Source organism: Boleophthalmus pectinirostris, unplaced genomic scaffold, assembly GCF_026225935.1.
Source record: "Boleophthalmus pectinirostris isolate CB_2022bp ecotype Guang Dong unplaced genomic scaffold, ASM2622593v1 HiC_scaffold_22, whole genome shotgun sequence".
Classification (NCBI taxonomy): Eukaryota; Metazoa; Chordata; class Actinopteri; order Gobiiformes; family Gobiidae; genus Boleophthalmus; species Boleophthalmus pectinirostris.
In genome coordinates, this window is record NW_026571190.1 from 19,854,332 (window position 1) to 19,872,921 (window position 18,590).

The following is an 18,590-nucleotide window of genomic DNA, read 5'->3' on the forward strand; positions in this document are numbered from 1 at the left end:
CATATATTTGTTATATATTAGGAAACAACAACAACAACAATGAAACATTATTGATTAGTCTTATATAGTTTTATTATTTTAAATTACAAATATCAAACTCTGGCCATTACTTAACATTTTATAACTGTCAGGTATTTGGTTAGCTTTTTTCTTGTCAGGTCACCGCGGTAAACTCTCTCCCTATGTCTTACTGTTATGTCCACACTCATTAACATAACTCCTTTGAACTTGAAAAACCAGACATGCACATTAGGTTCTACAAGGTTAGCTGCATTCCTAATGATCTCATGCTTTGACAAATGAGAAATATTAAATGCAATTCACATTCTTGTTTGACAAACTGGTCACGTCTTGTGTACAACCAGCAGTAATTATCTTCTAACTTTATCAGCTTGACTAATTGTGTAAACATACATGGCTGTTTAGCAGCTGGTGGCGAGCGAATTAGCTGTAAGGCTTTTTGAACACAATTGCACATTGTTATATGGTACAAAACGGCCAAAGAGACAGCTGACTGACTGGTTTAATAAGATGCTTTAGATTTACTGATGCTCAGACAAAGGCCTACATGATTGAAAATTGATGCTTTTTGTTAATTAAATCTAAACAAGTGGAATATTCTCTCAGCATCTTTTTCACCATTTCCTATAGCTTTCTAGCCAACTGAATAGAATAGAGTAGCTGTTACCACCTCAAGATCTAATATAATTAACCTGCATCCATAAAGTTATAAAAATATACATGTTGTGTAGGACAAAGTTCACCATAAACCAGGTCAAATACCAGCATATGAATTTTCCTGCTGTAGGTGTACCTTTCTCAATAGACCCTTGCATAATCTTGAATTGAAGAAAGCTTTTTTGTATTTACAGTTACAGTGTGCCTAAAAATAGAACGTGAATTTTTACGTCTTTCAAATTTAGATTAAAGAGTTACTTATATTTATATAGAGAGTATATTTTGTATTAGATATATGCTTTTTCTAGTACATAAAAGACAATTATAACACAACAGTGACTTTTTAGCAGTATTTTATGGTTTTGATTTCCACATTGTCTTGTTGTCAATAGTTGGAATTGTATTTCTTGATATGGAGTACTGCAGTCTTATCACATGCTAGAAGTGGGCAGATCAGGCATTGGGCGTGTTCCACCCAAATTACAAGACATTGTTGCGTTCCGTATTGTCCTTGATCCACTCCATGCTGAACACCGCCTCCTGTGTCAAATATGCTGAGATCAAGATAATGACTTCACAGCAATTAGAGACATTCAACTCCGCGTGGTCAAGTGAGCAGAAGCAGAGCGTCATTGTTTTGGTGATAGAATAGGCAAAGGTACTAAATATTTCATAATTACTGGTGACACTTATTATGATCCTATTACAGGTGGGGCTTTGAAAGTAATACAATTTTAATCACATCAATTTCCAATCATGTCAAATAGTCAGTGATCAGCTTGGGTCTTTTTAACTGAGTTCCAGAGCCAGTCCTCTGTCAGGTGGTTTGGAGCAGAATGGTGTTGTTTATGTTCCTAAAGAAGATTGAAAGTTATATTGATATATGATAATAATTAATAGTAAATCAGTATGACTATATCATATTGACATGCTTATACTGATTCGCTTTTTAATTTAATAAAATAAAAAATGTAGATCATTCTTTTTTTTTTTTTGCCAGTCCTACATTCAGGTATAACTGATTGTTTTATATTTATTTAGTTATTTTTTATTGGCACAATTTACATTAATGAAAATTAAACCAAAATAATGTTGTGCATTGCCACTGTGGGATATATATATATATATATATATATATATATATATATATATATATTTTTTTTTATCAATTTTGAGAATGTTGAGAATTATTACAATTAAATAAAGAATAAAGTGTTGATTTTTTTTTTTTTTTTTTTATTTATGTCATTTAAATTGTCAATTTCTGGGCTTTGTTTAAGCAGCAAAGCGAGAGGCACCAGAAGTCTCGTTTTACCAGTCCCCTGTCAGTTAGTGCACTTGTTGTGCCCGTTCCCCCGACGCCAACGACCACAAGAGGGACCAGAGAGACGCAGAATAGTACATTTCTCTAAGAAGGAAGTGAGATTAAGAGCAATATTACAGGAAGGAAATGTAAATACACAGCAGAGGGCAGAGAGCTTACTGAAACAACATGACAAATTATAAAAAAGGTAAGAAATGACAAAATATTAAGGTTCAATATGACTTATATGATTTACAATGAGTAGTACTGGTGTTTTTTGTTTAGAAACGTAGTAGAACCACTGTGTGCATAAATGTATTATAACTAAATGTCAACACGGCAGGTACAAAAAATAGAAGATACGTACTTACCGTATTTGTATTCATTTGTGTTTATCGGAGCTTGTACAGTCAGACAAAGGATGTCACTATCTTGCAAAAGGATGTCTTAGCAAAACAAACAACTCATCTCTGACGAGTTGCTTCCTGTCATGACAGACATTATATAGGCCAAAATTACTCACAATAATCTTAAGAAATACAGTAAATATGTGAATTCAGCTTAATTGTTTATGGCTAAAAATAAAATCACTGAGATCATCAACATATTCACTGAGCCAGAAAATAGCCTTTAACTGGAATATTTAGTAATTGTAGTAGACACAGTAGTACATAGTGAGCACATAAAATGAAAATAAATTGTGCTCAATTACATGTTGTTAGGATGTGTTGTTAGTATTGTTTATTTGCCATCATTGTTTAAATCATGGTAATTGTTGGAGTTGCAATGACAGTTAAGAGAAAAATGGGCGAGGTTTTGTCTCTGCTGTGTCTGAGGGGTTTCCATGACGCCTGCCGTCTGTACGGAGACATTTTGTGGGTTGCTGCTTGGCATGACATAAGGCTGAAAAAACCCTTTGTCTCGGTCTATGTACTCTGTACCAGTGCAGATTTATAATCTAATAAATCTGGTAATATAGTAGAATGCAAAAGTAAAAGTTGTAAGTTAACTGTCTCCATCAAAACACAAAAAATAACTAACTTTACTTAAAGAGCTTCATCGTCAGCTGAAAGTAACGTTTTGATTTCAGCTCAGTTCAATGTAATCATTATGCAAAAATAACCCTCACCAAACTTCACCAAAAAGATATACATTTAAAATGTGTTTGTTGCATTTACATGTGTTTTTGCATTTATTAAACTGAACACATTTTTTTTCAAATGAAAGAGCACATTTACAACAACAGCAGCGGCCCAAAGGACTTCACATGTGTTAGAAATGATAGGATTCAGCTCAACACATTTTTCAATGAAAGGCAGTAACTTGAAATGTACTCTACCAAATTGCTGAGAAAACCATTAGAAAGAAACAGTTGCACAAACACACACTGTTGGAAACAAGAAGTGAAATCTCAACAGATGTTCACACAGAGAGCATCTGAAACATTGGTCCTTATGGTTTATAGTAACAATAAAGAGACATTTTCTAGTTTAAGTGTTCCAGGTTGTTGTAAATTACATCTCTGTCAACAACATGATATGAACAAAGGTTTTACTATGTACTACATGTGGACATTCCAAAGACAATTGGGTGGACTGCACTGTTGGTTTTTATGGAGATGTCCCTTTGAGGCAATCAGTCCTGTTAAATTGACAGCTTCACACCTATGTTTAGGCTGGGGAATGCACTAAGAGAAAAAGGAAATCATTTTATGTATATTTTGGGTCCTTCTAGTTTTCTTGTAATTTTGATGATTGATATGAGTTTTAACTGTGTTGTGAATAGCAGAAATTAAATAATTTATTTTTGGCAGATATATAAATTACCTTTTTTTTTCTGTGCTCCAGGAGAGTCCAGGAAGTTTGATCCAAGTTTCAAAGGACCCATCCAAAACAGGTGAGATGACCAGATCATTATCCTTTCTGTAGTTCTCACAAACAGTGCTTTAACTCTCTCATCCTCTTCTTCAGGGGCTGCACTGACATCCTCTGCTGCATCCTCTTCATCCTCGCTTTGTTTGGCTATTTTGCTGTGGGTATTCTGGGTAAGAGTTTTGGAGTTGCACAATATTATATCCATTAAATGGAAACATTATTTTAATTAAAAAAAACTGATTTGAAATTAAAACTAAACTAATAAAGAGCACAAGATTAAAACAAGGAAAAAACCTTGCAAGTGTGGTGCTGAATTTAAAGCTCTATTTAAGTTTGAATGTTTTTTGACAGAGTTATACAATTAGCTATAGATCTTTGCAAACAAATTAATATTATTTACTTTTGTTAAGTCACAAAATACTCATTTGGTTTTTCTCTACAGCATGGTCCCAAGGTGATCCCAGGAAGGTCATCTACCCCACTGACAGCAGAGGGCAGTTCTGTGGACAGGCCGGGACGCCCCTTGAGTGAGTCAGACACACCCATAATGCTTCAGTGCATGCTGAACACCCTGGAAAACAATATAATCTCATCAAATATCCCTGAATGAAGATTTAATTTGATATCAATTTTATTTTTTACAGGAAGAAGCCATTTTTGTTCTATTTTAACATCCTAAAATGTGCCAGCCCCTTGGTTCTGCTGGAGTTTCAGTGCCCCACCACACAGGTCAGCAGAGAAATATTTTTGGTACATTTTGTTTTGAACCAATTTTAATTTATTTCTGTTTTCTGTGGTTCAGCTGTGTGTGGAGAAATGTCCTGATAAACATTTAACACTGATAAAAGCTAAAATGATGGGCGAGCATGAATACTACAAACAGTTCTGTAAGGAAGGAGTGGATTTCAGTAAGGTAAATATTAAAACTAAATCTCCTTTGATTTGAACAATTACACAAGTAACTGGAAACCTAATGTAATTCTTTAGAGTTCTCCTGAGATCCTGAGGGATAATTTATGTCCTGCCATGCTGATGCCAAGTAAACCATGTAAGTCAGTTATAGTAGTTTATTAAGTAATTTTTCAGTTTTATAATTGTAATGTTAATGTTTTCTTTCTGTAGTCACACGGAGGTGCCTTCCTGCTTTGGGAACAATGAAAGGTGGGGTCGTGGTCGTGGGCAATGAGACCAGTTTTGACACAGGAGACGGAAAAAGCATAAATGCCACTGAAGTGCTGGAGGCATCAAAGTGAGGCTCTGTTCATGCATTTTTTAAATTCCAAATTAATTTATACAGTTTAAACATTACACTCACAGTAAAGAGGTGAAATGTTTGGACACTGGTCAGATTTGTGGTGTATCATGTTATGCTTCATTTAATGTTCCCTGTGCATTGCTCTATTTTTATGCCATCAACTGTGGCATCATAAGGCTGCTGTCATTGTTGCTTGGGAGGTATTTTGTGCTGATTTTGCCTACATAGTCCTGCAATTAGCCTGGTTATTATTATTTCTAGGTTAGTTAAGGTGATTATGGTTTAGTCTTGGTTGTGTTTTAGTTAGATGGTACTTAAGACACCATATGCTATACCAAGCTGCCCTGCAGGAATGGCAGATGTCTCTAATTTAGAATTACAGCTAAACAAACTTGTTGGTGTTTTGTTTTGTTTTCATACAGGAAGTCAAATGTGGGTGTTGAAGCTCGTCAAGTAGCAATGAGGATCTTTGAAGACTACACACAATCATGGCACTGGATACTGCTGTAAGTCTAGTCATGTACCACTCACTCTACCACATCCTGTTGTGTTGGTACAACACCTGTACCTGTATACTACAGGTATATTATATATGGATACAGTATCAATATGGAAACAGTCTGTTGCCCTCATCCATCCATCCATCCAAAACTAAGCACAGTTTTTTCATATTTGCAGTACAGGGTCTGTGACATATAAAGGGGGTCTGATTACAACAACTAACATTAATGTTCCATCCCCTTCACAGTGGACTGGTGATCGCTATGGTCGTCAGTTTAATCTTTATTGTGCTGCTGCGATTCTTGGCTGGAATTATGGTGTGGGTGATGATTATCTTGGTCATTCTCGTCATTGGTTATGGTAAGGGCTGAACTCATTTTTTGCCAGTTAAACATGTTTAAGTTGGTTGTTAATTTTGAGTAATGTGTTTTTTCTAGGGATTTTCCACTGCTACATGGAGTATGCCAGCCTGAAGGGTGAGCCAGGAGCAGATGTCACTATTCGAGATCTGGGCCTGCAAACTGACTTCTCTGTTTATCTACAAATCAGGCAAACGTGGTTAGCTTTCTGTAAGTGGATTTAACCATGATACTTTCTTACTATATGTAAGATACATACTATTTGTTTATTTATGATTAATAATTCACAATACCTACTCTATTATAGTGATAATCCTGTGTATTGTTGAATTCATCATCATTTTGCTGCTCATATTCTTGAGAAAAAGACTGCTTATTGCAATTGCCCTCATCAAAGAAGCCAGCAGGTCAGTGTTGCTTTGTAATTGCATACTTACTCTACAATGCTATCATTTTCTATATTACCTTTCTATGTAATTTTGTTTTTGTTTTTCAGAGCCGTAGGCCATGTCATGTCCGCTCTGTTCTACCCACTGCTCACCTTTGCCCTTTTGGTTGTGGTAATCGCTTACTGGGCCATTACTGCTGTGTATCCTTCAGTAAATGATTTGCACTTCTAAAATTCTTGATACTTTAGTTAGTTTAGTTTAGAAATAATTTTCCCAATAGTGGCAAGTACTATCTATCTAATCTTCATTATTTACATTTTTTATTAGTCATGACACTACAGACAGTTTCTTTAACCCACGTAATCAGATTCTTGTCAACCTCTAATGAGCAAGTGTACAAAGTATTCAATAACTCTGACTGTGAATATGCACGAGAAACTTGTGACCCCAAGGTAACATTACTATAAAACACAACATCAATGAATACTCAGCTACTGTGTTATTAAGTCATATTTTAATTTTCTCTTCAGACTTTCAACACTTCCAACATCTCACAACAGTGTCCGGATGCTGAGTGCCTGTTTGCATTTTATGGCGGAGAGACCCTGTATCACAAATATCTCATCCTATTCCAGTTCTACAATGTTTTCCTCTTCTTCTGGTGTGCCAATTTTGTGACTGCCCTGGGACAGGTCACTCTGTCGGGGGCTTTTGCCTCGTATTACTGGGCTTTTAAGAAGCCGGAGGACATCCCTGCATACCCCATTTTCTCCTCACTGGGACGAGCGCTAAGGTACCCAGCCACACATCCCAAAATGTTAAAAAAATTGTATTGAATACATGTATTGCAATTATTATTTTTAATTCTTACTCACAGCCTTTCTCCTTCTGTTCAGATACCACACAGGCTCCCTGGCTTTTGGCTCTCTCATATTGTCTATAGTCCAGGTCATCAGGGTCATTCTGGAGTATCTGGATCACAAACTGAAAGGTAAAAACATTTAACAAGAAATCCAAATTATAGTGTTACATTTATGAAGTTATTATGAAGTGTTTTCTTAATTTACAGGGGCTCAAAACAAGTGTACCAAATTTATGCTGAGCTGTATGAAGTGTTGCTTCTGGTGTCTCGAGAAATGCATCAAGTTCTTAAACAGGAACGCTTACATCATGGTTAGTTCCCTGACCCCATTCTCACACTGGACATTTCTGTGTATGTTGTGTAAGTGGTGAATTTTTCCAACAGATTGCCATTTATGGGAAAAGCTTTTGTACTTCTGCTAAAGACGCATTCTTCCTCCTCATGAGAAACATTGTCAGGTCTGAAACATTTATTTAAAAAAAATATTGTTTTTTGTTTTTACATAACTTCAGCTTATGTTCTAGTTTTGTTTTACAGAGTGGCTGTTTTGGACAAAGTCACTGATTTTCTGCTATTTCTTGGAAAGCTTCTTATTGTTGGTATTGTTGGTGCGTTTAAAACTTCATCATATTTTTTCTTAAGCTTTACAAAAAAATAACATAGAAAACAGTAATACATGTTTTAATTTTATGCAGGAATCTTCTCTTTCTTCTTCTTTTCGGGGAGAATTAAAGCAGTTGAAGACGCTGCTCCATCTCTCAACTACTACTGGGTGCCAATACTGGTGAGATAACACTAAACTGAACACAGAGGATCTATTGAACATTCCTCAATGTACTCTTAATATCTATGTTAGGAATTTGACATTGGCCAAAAAATTCTGCTCCTTGTAGCAATTATTTATGATTTCTTTAAAGGAGTGGTCAATTTTCACTGTGTATTGTATATGTCATTATTGTTTTCATGTTGTAATTTTATTTTCATTTCTTGAATAACTTACTGTGTATGTATGTTTTCAGACGGTTGTTGTGGGGTCCTACCTCATTGCCCATGGATTCTTCAGTGTGTACGCCATGTGTGTGGACACGCTCTTCCTCTGTTTCTGTAAGTACTTATGTGGCACAAACAATTTATTTTCTTTAAAACTGCTGCTGATTTCTTTGTAATGATACCTTTTCTAACTCTTCTTCTCATTTCTCTCTCCCACTAATTTTGTCACATTAATTTTCACACTTTTACTATTGTTTCTTGCTTTTATTTCATCTTTTTCCCATTAACCCACTCTATCACACCACATATGTGCACTTAACACTGAAAAGGCGAAGATTTAGAAAGAAATGACGGCTCCTCAGACAGGCCCTACTTCATGTCGGTAGAGTTACATGAGATTTTGTCCAAAACTATAAGGGCGGAGGAGGAGCATGATGGCATTGAGCAGCTAGAAACTGCCAAAAATCTGGAGGAGGTCAAATGCGAAGAAGAAACCCCTCTACAGCAGCAACAAGACGGAGAGATCCAGCTTCAACAACAAACAGTGCTCAAACAGGAGAATGAGGAAGAGCAACCCCTACATGCCAATGCTGAAAATACAGATGAGGAGAGCAAGGTGGTGCAAAATGATATTCAAACCAATGAGATCGAACAAAAGCCAGATACTAAGGAACCGGAGGACAAACAAGAGGCTAAAATTGAGGAAAAGACTGAGGAAGCCCCTGCCCCAAAAGAGGAGGTTAATACAGAGGAGGTAAAGGACAAGAAAGATGAAGATACCAAGCAAGAAATTGATGCAACTGCCACTTCCCCACAAGAATAGATTGGAAACACACAAAAATTTAATTAAAACCTTTTGTGGTATGGACCTGTTCAATGTACGGCAAATAAGTTTAAAATTCAGAATGCCTTTTTGCTTCGTGAGTGTTGTACTGTCCCAGCTGAAGAAGTGGATGAACCGTGATGAGTGAAGCAGGTTTTATTAAAGCCCAGTGCATCTCTGTAGCTTGAAAATTGCTTTTGTGGGTCAAGGTTGGTCAATGTCAGTTTTTATATTGTGAAGATCTGTAAAAAAATTGTGAGTGCTTGAACCTGTGCCTGATGTCAAATTCTGTTGTCTTAACTAATGCAATTCAGGACTACAATGTTTACAGTCAATCAATACGTCCTAATGGTGAATCTCTATTTCACTGTTTACAATAATACCAGCTGACGCCAAAATGTAACAGACATATTTGATAAACTGGACTTGCTTTTTCACTTGAGACTTCTGTAGATTATGTAGTCTATGTAATTTTTGGCTTCAGTCTTGTCAGAATCAATCAATAATGGGGTCCCAAGTATTGTATTTCTACCTTCTTGCCTCTCAGAATGGTGTAAGAGTGCTGTGATTGTAAAACTAACTTTTGTGACCTCTCTTTGCTGATACAAATTAGGGCTGCATAATATGAGAACATTGGCAATATGCCATGATTATGTAAAGTATTGTAATTAGAAATAAATAAATGACCTTGTATGGTTTATTTATTTAAATCAAATTAGTTGTCATTGCACTTGTCAAAACTTGTTTTAAAAAAAAACTAACAACAACAGCAGATTAACAAGTGTAAATGAAGGTCAAAATATCAAAATGACCTGGACTTTTTAAACACATGTATTTTGTCACATACTCAAGGATGTGGGCTTGTAACAATATTGCAGTGTTTTCTTAATATCAATGAATATGAATTGTAACTGAATTTTTAAAAGCCAAATTGATGCATTATGCAGCCATGAGATACCCACATGTTTACTGACCTCTGCCTGCCTTGCTCTGTCTCTCCTCCCTCTCTTCTCCTTTCTCTCTCTATCTCTCTTTCTTTATACTGTCTAAGTGCTGCATGATGTTGACTCAGCCTTTGAATGCTTGCTACTAACATTTTGTCTTTTATTGCTTTTGTAATTCTTGTTTGCCATCCTATGAAATGTGTACAATGATTTTCCAACTTTACATTCCATATTTACTGGACAATGTATATCTTTATTAAAAGTGATTGTATTTGAAACAAAGTGTAAATGTTAACTGAGGTATTTCTGGCCTTGAGCAGGTAAGTTAACATCACATAGATATATACAACTATGGATAATGTTAGGGTTAATATCCATAATATCAAAATGCATAGTTTAACCTCTCTGCTTCTGTGTGTGCTACAGTGGAAGACCTTGAACGTAATGATGGGTCAGCAGAGCGACCGTATTTCATGTCCCAGGGCCTCCTGGAGCTCCTGAAGAAAACCAATGAACAGCCCAAACAAGTTGACTAACTCAGACCAGTGTGTGAGAGAGTTTATATCAATGTTTTCAAATAGAGCAGTAACAAAAGGTGTCCAAGTGCCATCTTGTTCAGGGAAGTATTTGAAGTGCAGGTCTGCTGCTGAAGGAATTATAGGCTGTAAAGTAACCACTGCATGATGTAATATAGTGTTTATCTTTGTTTTATTCTGTTATGTTTACATGATTATTATTATTTGTTCATACTGCCATGCAGTCTGATTATGTTTTGAAGTATGCGGCAAATAGCCACTTGAGGAATAACGCAATGTCAGTTCTAAAAGCCTTTTGCACTGTCTTGGCCACTTACCAAAGTTGAACTGTTACCATTTAGATAACTAACTCAAAATAATGTGTGATAATATGGCCTTATGAGATTTCAAATGGCAGAAAGTGCCTTAATAAAGCTAACAGTATTATATATTTTTTGTACTAATTAAAATGAAAGCAAGTTTGTTTTGTACAGTGGATTTTAATATTTTTCTGGGAATTAATAAAATTGTCATGGATGTTGAGATGAAGTGTGTTATTTAGTGCTCTGTGGGCACACGGGGGCGCTCAGACTTCTCTGTGGTTTGTGACTCGTTGCTTAGCAACAGTTTGAGCTGATTTCATTGAGTCGGAGTCAAAAAGCGGATGGTTTTACTTTTCTCTCTTCTACTACTTCTACTAAAACACCAACATGCCCTTCAGCGCAGAGACCCACAAACCTCCACTGAGTGACCAAATAACCGAGTTACAGCGGAGAATTCAACTTTTAGGTAAGTTTTTTTCTCATTAAAAGACAACCTGCTTGCTCACTATGCGCTAAAATGACGAAAACACATCTATGGGTAACAATACTATTAAATTATTTTAGCTTCACGTTTAGTCCTTTGATGAGTGTGATAATGTTTTATATAAATGTAGTACTAATAAAAATCCTGGAAAATGTCCGGTTTCTCTCGCAATATGATACATGTGTAAGTGATGCATGTGTCCACCAGAGGGCGACAGAACTGCGTTTTATGAAACCTCCCAGGCCACCATCAGAAAGAACAGAGAGATGGTGCAGCAGCTGAGAGAGGAGAACACCAGGCTCTACAAGAAACTCGCAGCAGCCAGCGAGGTGACCCTTTAAAATATTATGTCATCTGAAGGATAAAAAATTTGTAAAAATGAAGTATGCAGTTATTTTCAACTTTTTAAAATAATTAAATAGAAAGGTGGAAATTCAAAATGTTTGAATTTTAACTTTTCCAGTGTAGAATTACCAGTTAGTTTGCGTTTCTATTTCTAATGATTTCACAAAAAGTATAATTTGTGGTAAGTATGTAATATATATATTGTGGGGTCAGCAGCATTTCTGTAAGTATTTGCCCACACTGTTTCGATCATAATCACATAAACAAATCATGTAAATTACAATGTCTTTAAGCCAGGCTTAAAAACAGTGTCTTTAAACCAGGCTTAAAGAAAATGTCTTTAAGGTCATAGGCCCTACATTTATGTGTAGAGCCTATGTGAGGCATTAGATTGTTATACTTCAATTTGTTTTCCATTATGGAATTTATAATGTAAACAAACTTTGAAAGGGTCTACAATGTTGGTCTAACTAATAAGTGAATGTGTTTTGTATTTGTAGGGGGATAAACACGTTGTTAAAGTGGCTTTTCATAATGTGGATAAAATCTCTGACAAAGATGCCTTCCGTAACATGTCAGGAAAGGTAAATGTCATTTTTTCACTTAAAGCATTCCACTTAATCCTGGTTACATTTTTAATATATAATTTGCAGACAGCACTGGCTACTCTGGATAGAAAGCTCCAATCGAAAAAGAAGCGTCTGAATGCCCAAAAGCACATCACACAGACTCTGCAGCAGCGCGCCAATGAGCTGAAGTTAGAATATGACAGACTGAAACCTCTAGGGAGCGGTGCCTCTAAAACTACAGATCCACGTGCTCAGAAAAGAGAGGAAGATGCGATGGTGATTGAGCTAGCATGTGGTTTACAAAAGATATCTTATTTTATCTACTTGATCATTTATCTTTACGTTACATCTGTATTCAGAAATTGCGATCATTGGAGAATAACTTGGAGAAGACTCAATTGAAATGTAAAGAGGCTGAAAATATCACAAGGAACTATCTGACACTCAAAAGCCATCTACAGGTACAACCAGCTGTTACAGACTTATCCATATATTAAGTGGATCACCTTTACTGCTTTGAAGAGAGCTGGAAAACTATTTGGAACATTGAATTCAAAGCTACAAAGAAAATTAAATAGACTTAACATTTATTGCTATTTCCTTTGATCATTGATACATTTTACTATTATTCAGTATTTTTTGAAGTTTTAAAACCTAGTAGATTAGAGGAGTGTCTTTGCTCCAGGTTTTGTGGGACAGAAGACCATTTTTCTCTCCACCAAGAGGGTCACTAAAGTGCACCTTATGCTTAACCAGCCATTGTCTTTACTGTACATGTTTTTGTATTATAGGATGAGAGCCTGAATTTTTCGAGTCAGTTGGACAGTCTAGAGGTAGAAATCCTGAATCATAAAGAGGAGCTTCAAAACCTGCAGGCCATGAACCATGACGCCCAGCTCTCTGCAGAGGCATCCAAGGTAACACTCTCTAGAAATATACTTTAATAATTTATTGTATATGTATGTCTGTTTTACTCTTATCATATTTTCCTTATTCTGTCCAGGCTGAACTACAACAAAGAGAGGAACTGCTCTACAAAGATCGTAAGGAGAGGGAGCGCTATAAGGCCAAGGTGGAAGAGCACAAAATACAGACAGAGAAAGTTGAGAGAAGGGTAATGTAAACTCTATTTTTATTTCTTCTTTCCACATTATGTCTTGGTATATGTTTGGATATTGCTAATAAAGTATCTTTTCAACAACATGGGGCAGGGCTATCTTATTTAATACATTGACACCCGTTTCCAGAAAGGCCCCAGACTCTATAGCATAACTATTTGGATGTAAACAAAAATTACTCCCTTGTTTTTACTGCTTTAATAATGTTTGTAACGTGGGTCCCGCACAGACACAGAGGACAGTCCTGCAGTCAGATGACCAGAGCAGTGAGGCCCAGCGCAGCACCACTAGGACAACTGGAGACGAGGACAAAGCCATGTCCACTTTTGAGGACGTGTTTCGACAAATCAAGGAGGCTACAGGTGTCACTGACATACAGGTACTGGAGTTTTTCAGGCTCTTCAATGAAATCATGTCACACTCGCAGATGGAGGGCAGCAGCAGCCAGCCTTCCCTATTAATGACATTGTTCTTTCAGTTGAAATATCCAAAAGGTAAATTCACAAATGTTGAACCTGGTAATTTCTATTACTAACTGGATTCTTGAACATTATCTACATTTTAACAATATTAATTTTAGCAGTCCCTCATCTGTATTCATTTTTATTTGTCTATAGAATGGTGTTGTCGTCTGAAACCTATTAGATCTGCTGACAACCTATAACTGCTCAGTGATGTTTTAGTTTATAATCTATAGATTTCAGAATGATAAGAAAATAGGACTGTTGCCATAGTAATTTACAATATAAAAGTAAATATTATAAGCCAAGGCCTATTTGGAGTGGAACCAGAAGAAGCCTTGGCTTTATTCTACACCTTCTCAAATATATTGTGACTTGTGGAATGAGAAATTACTTTGTTGTTTTTGTTCTTAATGTTTGAGACAAATAAATAAATACATAAATAGAAAAATATTTTGAATATTTTGGTGAAAATTCCTCAACTGTCATATATAACAGGAAGCTGAAAGCCATGAACAGGCCAACTGAATCCAATGTATAACCATGTAAATTAAGTAATTAGTAATCAAGATTTATTTATTTTTATTTAAGACAGGGACAGCGCACAATTTTCACATTAACCGTGACAGGAGAGATGCATTGTACATCAGGTTGTAGCATCAGTGCTAATTTCCACCTGTTGTCCCTGGACAGGTTCATTGATTGATTGTATTTAACTGACCTTTGACTATCAACTGTTCTGGAGACCTGTAGCATGTTTTGGGTTGATGGGGGAAACCGGAGCACCCGGAGGAAACCCATCCAGACACAGGGAGAAACATGCAAACTCCACACAGAAAGGCCCTGGGCGACCTGGGGATCGAACCCAGAACCTTCTTGCTGTGAGGCATGAGTGCTAGCCACTCAGCCACCGTGCCGCAAGATGACATTTAATTTTATTTAAACCAATCTCAAAATTGCAAGTGTTTATTTTACATTATTGGTCATTTGAAAAGAGAAATAATTAAATTTAATCATAATCTTTTTATCATGCTTGTCATGTTGAAAATGCAATTCCTTGTTCCTCCAGGAGGTGGCAGAGCGCTTTGTCACACAGAAAGGGATCCATGAGCATCTGGAGAAACTGACAGAGGAAAATAAAAACACTTTGGTGGAGTTGAAGGAGCAGAAGGCCCAGCTGGATCAACAATTTGAGGATAAGAAATATTCTGGAGAAGCTAAAATATCCAGGTAATCACTGCTCCTGTCACTGTCCCCATTTTAAAGTGGATCACATTTATTTAAGATCTTTTCATTATTTCACAAGCAAAAAATTTATACCGTATCAATTATATTTGTGTCTGTATCAGATGACACAGCATAAACATTGATCTTTCTTTGAAACATTTGCTGCTTTTAAATATAACCTAAAATCTAAATGTATTGAATGTGACCAAAGTATGGTGTAATCCTGATTTAGTCTTTGGTTTGGTCATGTTTTTGCCACAGTTATACATAATATATATTTCAAAATATATAAGCAGAGTACATTTGTTAACATGATGAGCTTACTGTATCAAACTTGTATAATCATGTACTGTTCAGTTCTGTCAGATGTCCCACATTAACTCATTATATTTGGTGCATGCCTCCTCTCTCTCTCTGATTGGACAGGGACCAACACATCCTGGAGGACTGTGAGCAGCAGCTGCAGGCCGCTCAGAGGAGGTGTGACCAGGCCAAAGAGACTCTGAGCTCCCTGGAAAAAACTCTGGGCACAGTCCAGGCTGGAGTGGAGCATCTCGCTGACAAACTGCAACACATCCCGCTGGTAAACCTACATACACCAAACTTAACAATCTTGTACTTTTGATTTTGATGGATTGTATGGAAGGATTTGTTAATATCTAATTCTAAGATCTAAATTGCTAGATTTTCAGTAACCTCAAGTTTAGTCAAATACTAAATATGATATCTAAAAATCCATCTGTACTTTTTTTGTATTTAATCTTGTCAACAAAATGAAGCAAGAAATGTACTCCTGGCACCACCCTTTTTGCCAGATTTACTATGATTTTTACTAAACTGACAGAAGACAACTTGCTTATTGTATATTTTTCTGTTTGTGGCTTTATTCCTTCCAGGTTGAGGACACTTCCACCATAGTGTCCACAGACTCAAGACTGGTGGAGCTGTTGAGCAAGTGTGAACTGAAACTGCAGTCCCTCTACAGTGAACTCCAGGGGAAAGACTTCTCTGCCATTATGAAGATGATAGAGGATGAAAAGGTAACAATTACAACACCAGTCATGAGTCATATTTCAGTATTCAAATCAGAGACTCATTTTAATATTCCACTTATTAAAGGGGAATGTTTGGCACTTCGGGTTGTATTCTTTTTGATGTCACTTGCATGATTGAAATAGTTTTATAATGTCCGTGACGCAAGTATCTTTGTTAGTGCCATCTTCTTGTTTTCGTTTGGTGTTCATTCAAGTACATAGAAACGCTGTTGCTAAAGCAACAACTGACTAATCCGATGCTCAAAAGAAAAAAAAATGCAATCAATTTAAAGTTGATAATAAATGTAAAAAAAAAATATATATATATATATATATATATATATATATATATATATATATATATATATACACATACATACACATATGTATATATAATTAAAAGACGAAACAATTATGCTATTTTCTACTCTATGTTATAAAGTTGTTTCCTCATCAAAGCACATTTTCGAAGTTTTAGCACTTTTCCAGCTGAAAGATTATGAACGTTATCAGGATATTTTAATGAAATATCAATATATTTTTTTGTTTATATCACCATCCCCTAACTCAGCTGCTGTTTGGCTCTGTGGCCTGAGTCTTTTCCAAATTTTGGATGGCATCTTAAATGACAAATCAAACATTAAAATTACTTATGCAATTTCATTTCTACTGACGTATCAAACATTGTTGAATAATTCTCTTTTTATCAGTTTCATTATGTAACTTGCAGAAACATAGAAGCAAGTTCCTGTGTCTTATCAATAAATGTATAAATGTGTGGAAACTAAAAATGTATTAGTATTTGAAGTATAAAACTGTATTTCTTGAGCAGTTTTTTCTCAAAATTGAGGGAAAGTTGCCAACCTTCAACACTCGTGTCCTGCTGCCTGAGGACCAGAGACAGGAGCTGTTTGATGATGGTGAGATATACACACACACACACATTTGCACAGTTGTATTATTTTATTATTATTGTTTATTATGTATCAATGACTTTCCTTAAATGTTTGTGTGTCAGAAGGGGAGAGCGATGAGGACGATGCAGGGACCATCTCACGAGAGGCTCTGAAAAGACAGTCTCAGATGACTGTTGACTCAAAGTTCAAGAAAAAGCCTTGGAAAAAGAAGAAGTGAAAATTAAACTGTGACATTCCTAATGTACATGTTAAATCTCATATAAATGTGCTTTTGCATCCAACAGTGTTCTCATACATATTAACAAATAAAAAAATGTGCATATCGAATTGGGCAACATTTAATTCTTACAGAAAATATTCCTGGCAGCTTCTTGTATGATTTTTATGTGTAACATCTAAGAAACAATTTAGCATTGGATCAGTTACTTTTTCTGTGATGGACTTAAGTGTGGGTAATAATGAGTTTTCACACTGAGTTGCAAACTACATAGGGTTTAGTTCTGTTGTTCAGAGGTGAGGCAGAGTCCTAATGGCAAAATGAGCTCAGCAGAGACTTATCTCAGTATGTGACATGATTTAGCTGGTTGACCATTACATTTATGAATGTGTTTGTTTTTCTCAAATCTCATTAATTTAAAAAATACTTACTAACTGGCACTTCAAAATCAATAATGATAAAACTAAGTGTAAATAAGTGTAAATAATGAAATTTTTAAAAGCAGTGTAGGCCTACATCATTTGATCTTGTAAATCCGATAAAGCCATCAGAACAAGAGGCAAATTTGCGCTTCCTGGTGAGCGGAGTTTTGAATGGATGAACATATACACAGGGCTATTTGTTTCTTCACAGATTTGTCCTAGTTCTAAACCTTATTTATACAGGTGAGCCTTCATTAATTATCTATGTAATTATCATTACGCATCTAGAAACCATGAGTGACATACAGTATGACAGCTCTACAGAGGTGTAATGCACTTTCTACTTTAATGTAGATTTATGCAGTGTTGGGAGTAATGTATTATAAAAGTAATGTATTACAGTAATGCGTTGATTTTTGCTGTAACGCAGTAATGTCAATCAATCAATCAATCAAACTTTATTTATAAAGCACTTTTCATACAAAAATGTAACACAAAGTGCTTTACACAGATTAAAAACAATCCCACATTTCCACCCACCCACTAACCCAACCCCCACAGCTGCCCAACTCGACACAACCACACATCACAGACACCCAAACACTCTCTCCGACAAAATCCACAACGTCGACGAAACGTTCTGCACCGACAAAGTCTCCTGCGCTCACACCCAAAAGACAGAGGACGATGCAAACCATCACACAAAAAGTTGGACTTCTGGACACGTTGAAGGAAGGTAGAAGTTACGCGCTGTAACAGAGTTTTGCACCGGGTCTTGTACCCGCAAATAGTTGCTGAAATCAGGACCGTGAGCCCGAGCAGCAGGGTCCATAAAGAGCGATCGGGCGACAGCCGCTCTTACCTCCATGAGGTGCGGAGCAGAGCCGCTCCTTTCTCCTGCGGTCACCTTCGAGCTCGTCCTGACAGTGAGTCCTGTTTTAGTCCTAGTTCAGTTCTGGTTTAGTCCTCCTCTTCAGTCC

General features: G+C 36.2%; 2 protein-coding genes and 1 long non-coding RNA gene across 6 annotated transcripts; 2 read left to right on the top strand and 1 right to left on the bottom strand.

Moving 5' to 3' along the window:
• Positions 1-1,014: 1,014 nt before the first annotated feature.
• Positions 1,015-2,725, bottom strand: LOC129410324 (uncharacterized). The gene is made up of 3 exons (XR_008632826.1): positions 2,353-2,725; positions 1,994-2,086; positions 1,015-1,218 (listed from the first exon to the last, which is right to left on the bottom strand). It is a non-coding gene; the product is annotated as an uncharacterized LOC129410324 (long non-coding RNA).
• Positions 2,032-11,036, top strand: slc44a2 (solute carrier family 44 member 2). Of its 2 annotated transcripts, none has more exons than XM_055158109.1 (22): positions 2,032-2,189; positions 3,829-3,877; positions 3,952-4,025; positions 4,298-4,382; positions 4,500-4,584; positions 4,658-4,768; positions 4,843-4,903; positions 4,978-5,104; positions 5,533-5,616; positions 5,859-5,971; positions 6,049-6,180; positions 6,278-6,377; positions 6,467-6,559; positions 6,727-6,811; positions 6,890-7,152; positions 7,256-7,350; positions 7,429-7,532; positions 7,606-7,679; positions 7,759-7,829; positions 7,917-8,005; positions 8,241-8,325; positions 8,541-10,376. In XM_055158109.1, exons 1-22 carry the CDS (start codon positions 2,171-2,173, stop codon positions 9,032-9,034), a joined length of 2,493 nt encoding a protein of 830 aa, XP_055014084.1. In that variant the 5' UTR covers positions 2,032-2,170; the 3' UTR covers positions 9,035-10,376. The 2 variants fall into 2 exon arrangements, with proteins under 2 accessions (XP_055014084.1, XP_055014083.1); XM_055158108.1 differs by lacking the exon at positions 8,541-10,376 and adding an exon at positions 10,405-11,036 and having other exon boundaries at positions 2,037-2,189.
• A 110-nt stretch (positions 11,037-11,146) lies between these two features.
• On the top strand, positions 11,147-17,284 carry odad3 (outer dynein arm docking complex subunit 3). Of its 3 annotated transcripts, XM_020941890.2 has the most exons (13): positions 11,147-11,282; positions 11,508-11,629; positions 12,146-12,229; positions 12,299-12,490; positions 12,574-12,675; positions 13,006-13,131; positions 13,218-13,328; positions 13,562-13,711; positions 14,863-15,023; positions 15,447-15,603; positions 15,917-16,060; positions 16,887-16,974; positions 17,073-17,284. In XM_020941890.2, exons 1-13 carry the CDS (start codon positions 11,204-11,206, stop codon positions 17,186-17,188), a joined length of 1,632 nt encoding a protein of 543 aa, XP_020797549.2. In that variant the 5' UTR covers positions 11,147-11,203; the 3' UTR covers positions 17,189-17,284. The 3 variants fall into 3 exon arrangements, with proteins under 3 accessions (XP_020797549.2, XP_055014085.1, XP_055014086.1); XM_055158110.1 differs by having other exon boundaries at positions 12,146-12,490; XM_055158111.1 differs by having other exon boundaries at positions 12,146-12,490; positions 17,076-17,284.
• Positions 17,285-18,590: the final 1,306 nt, after the last annotated feature.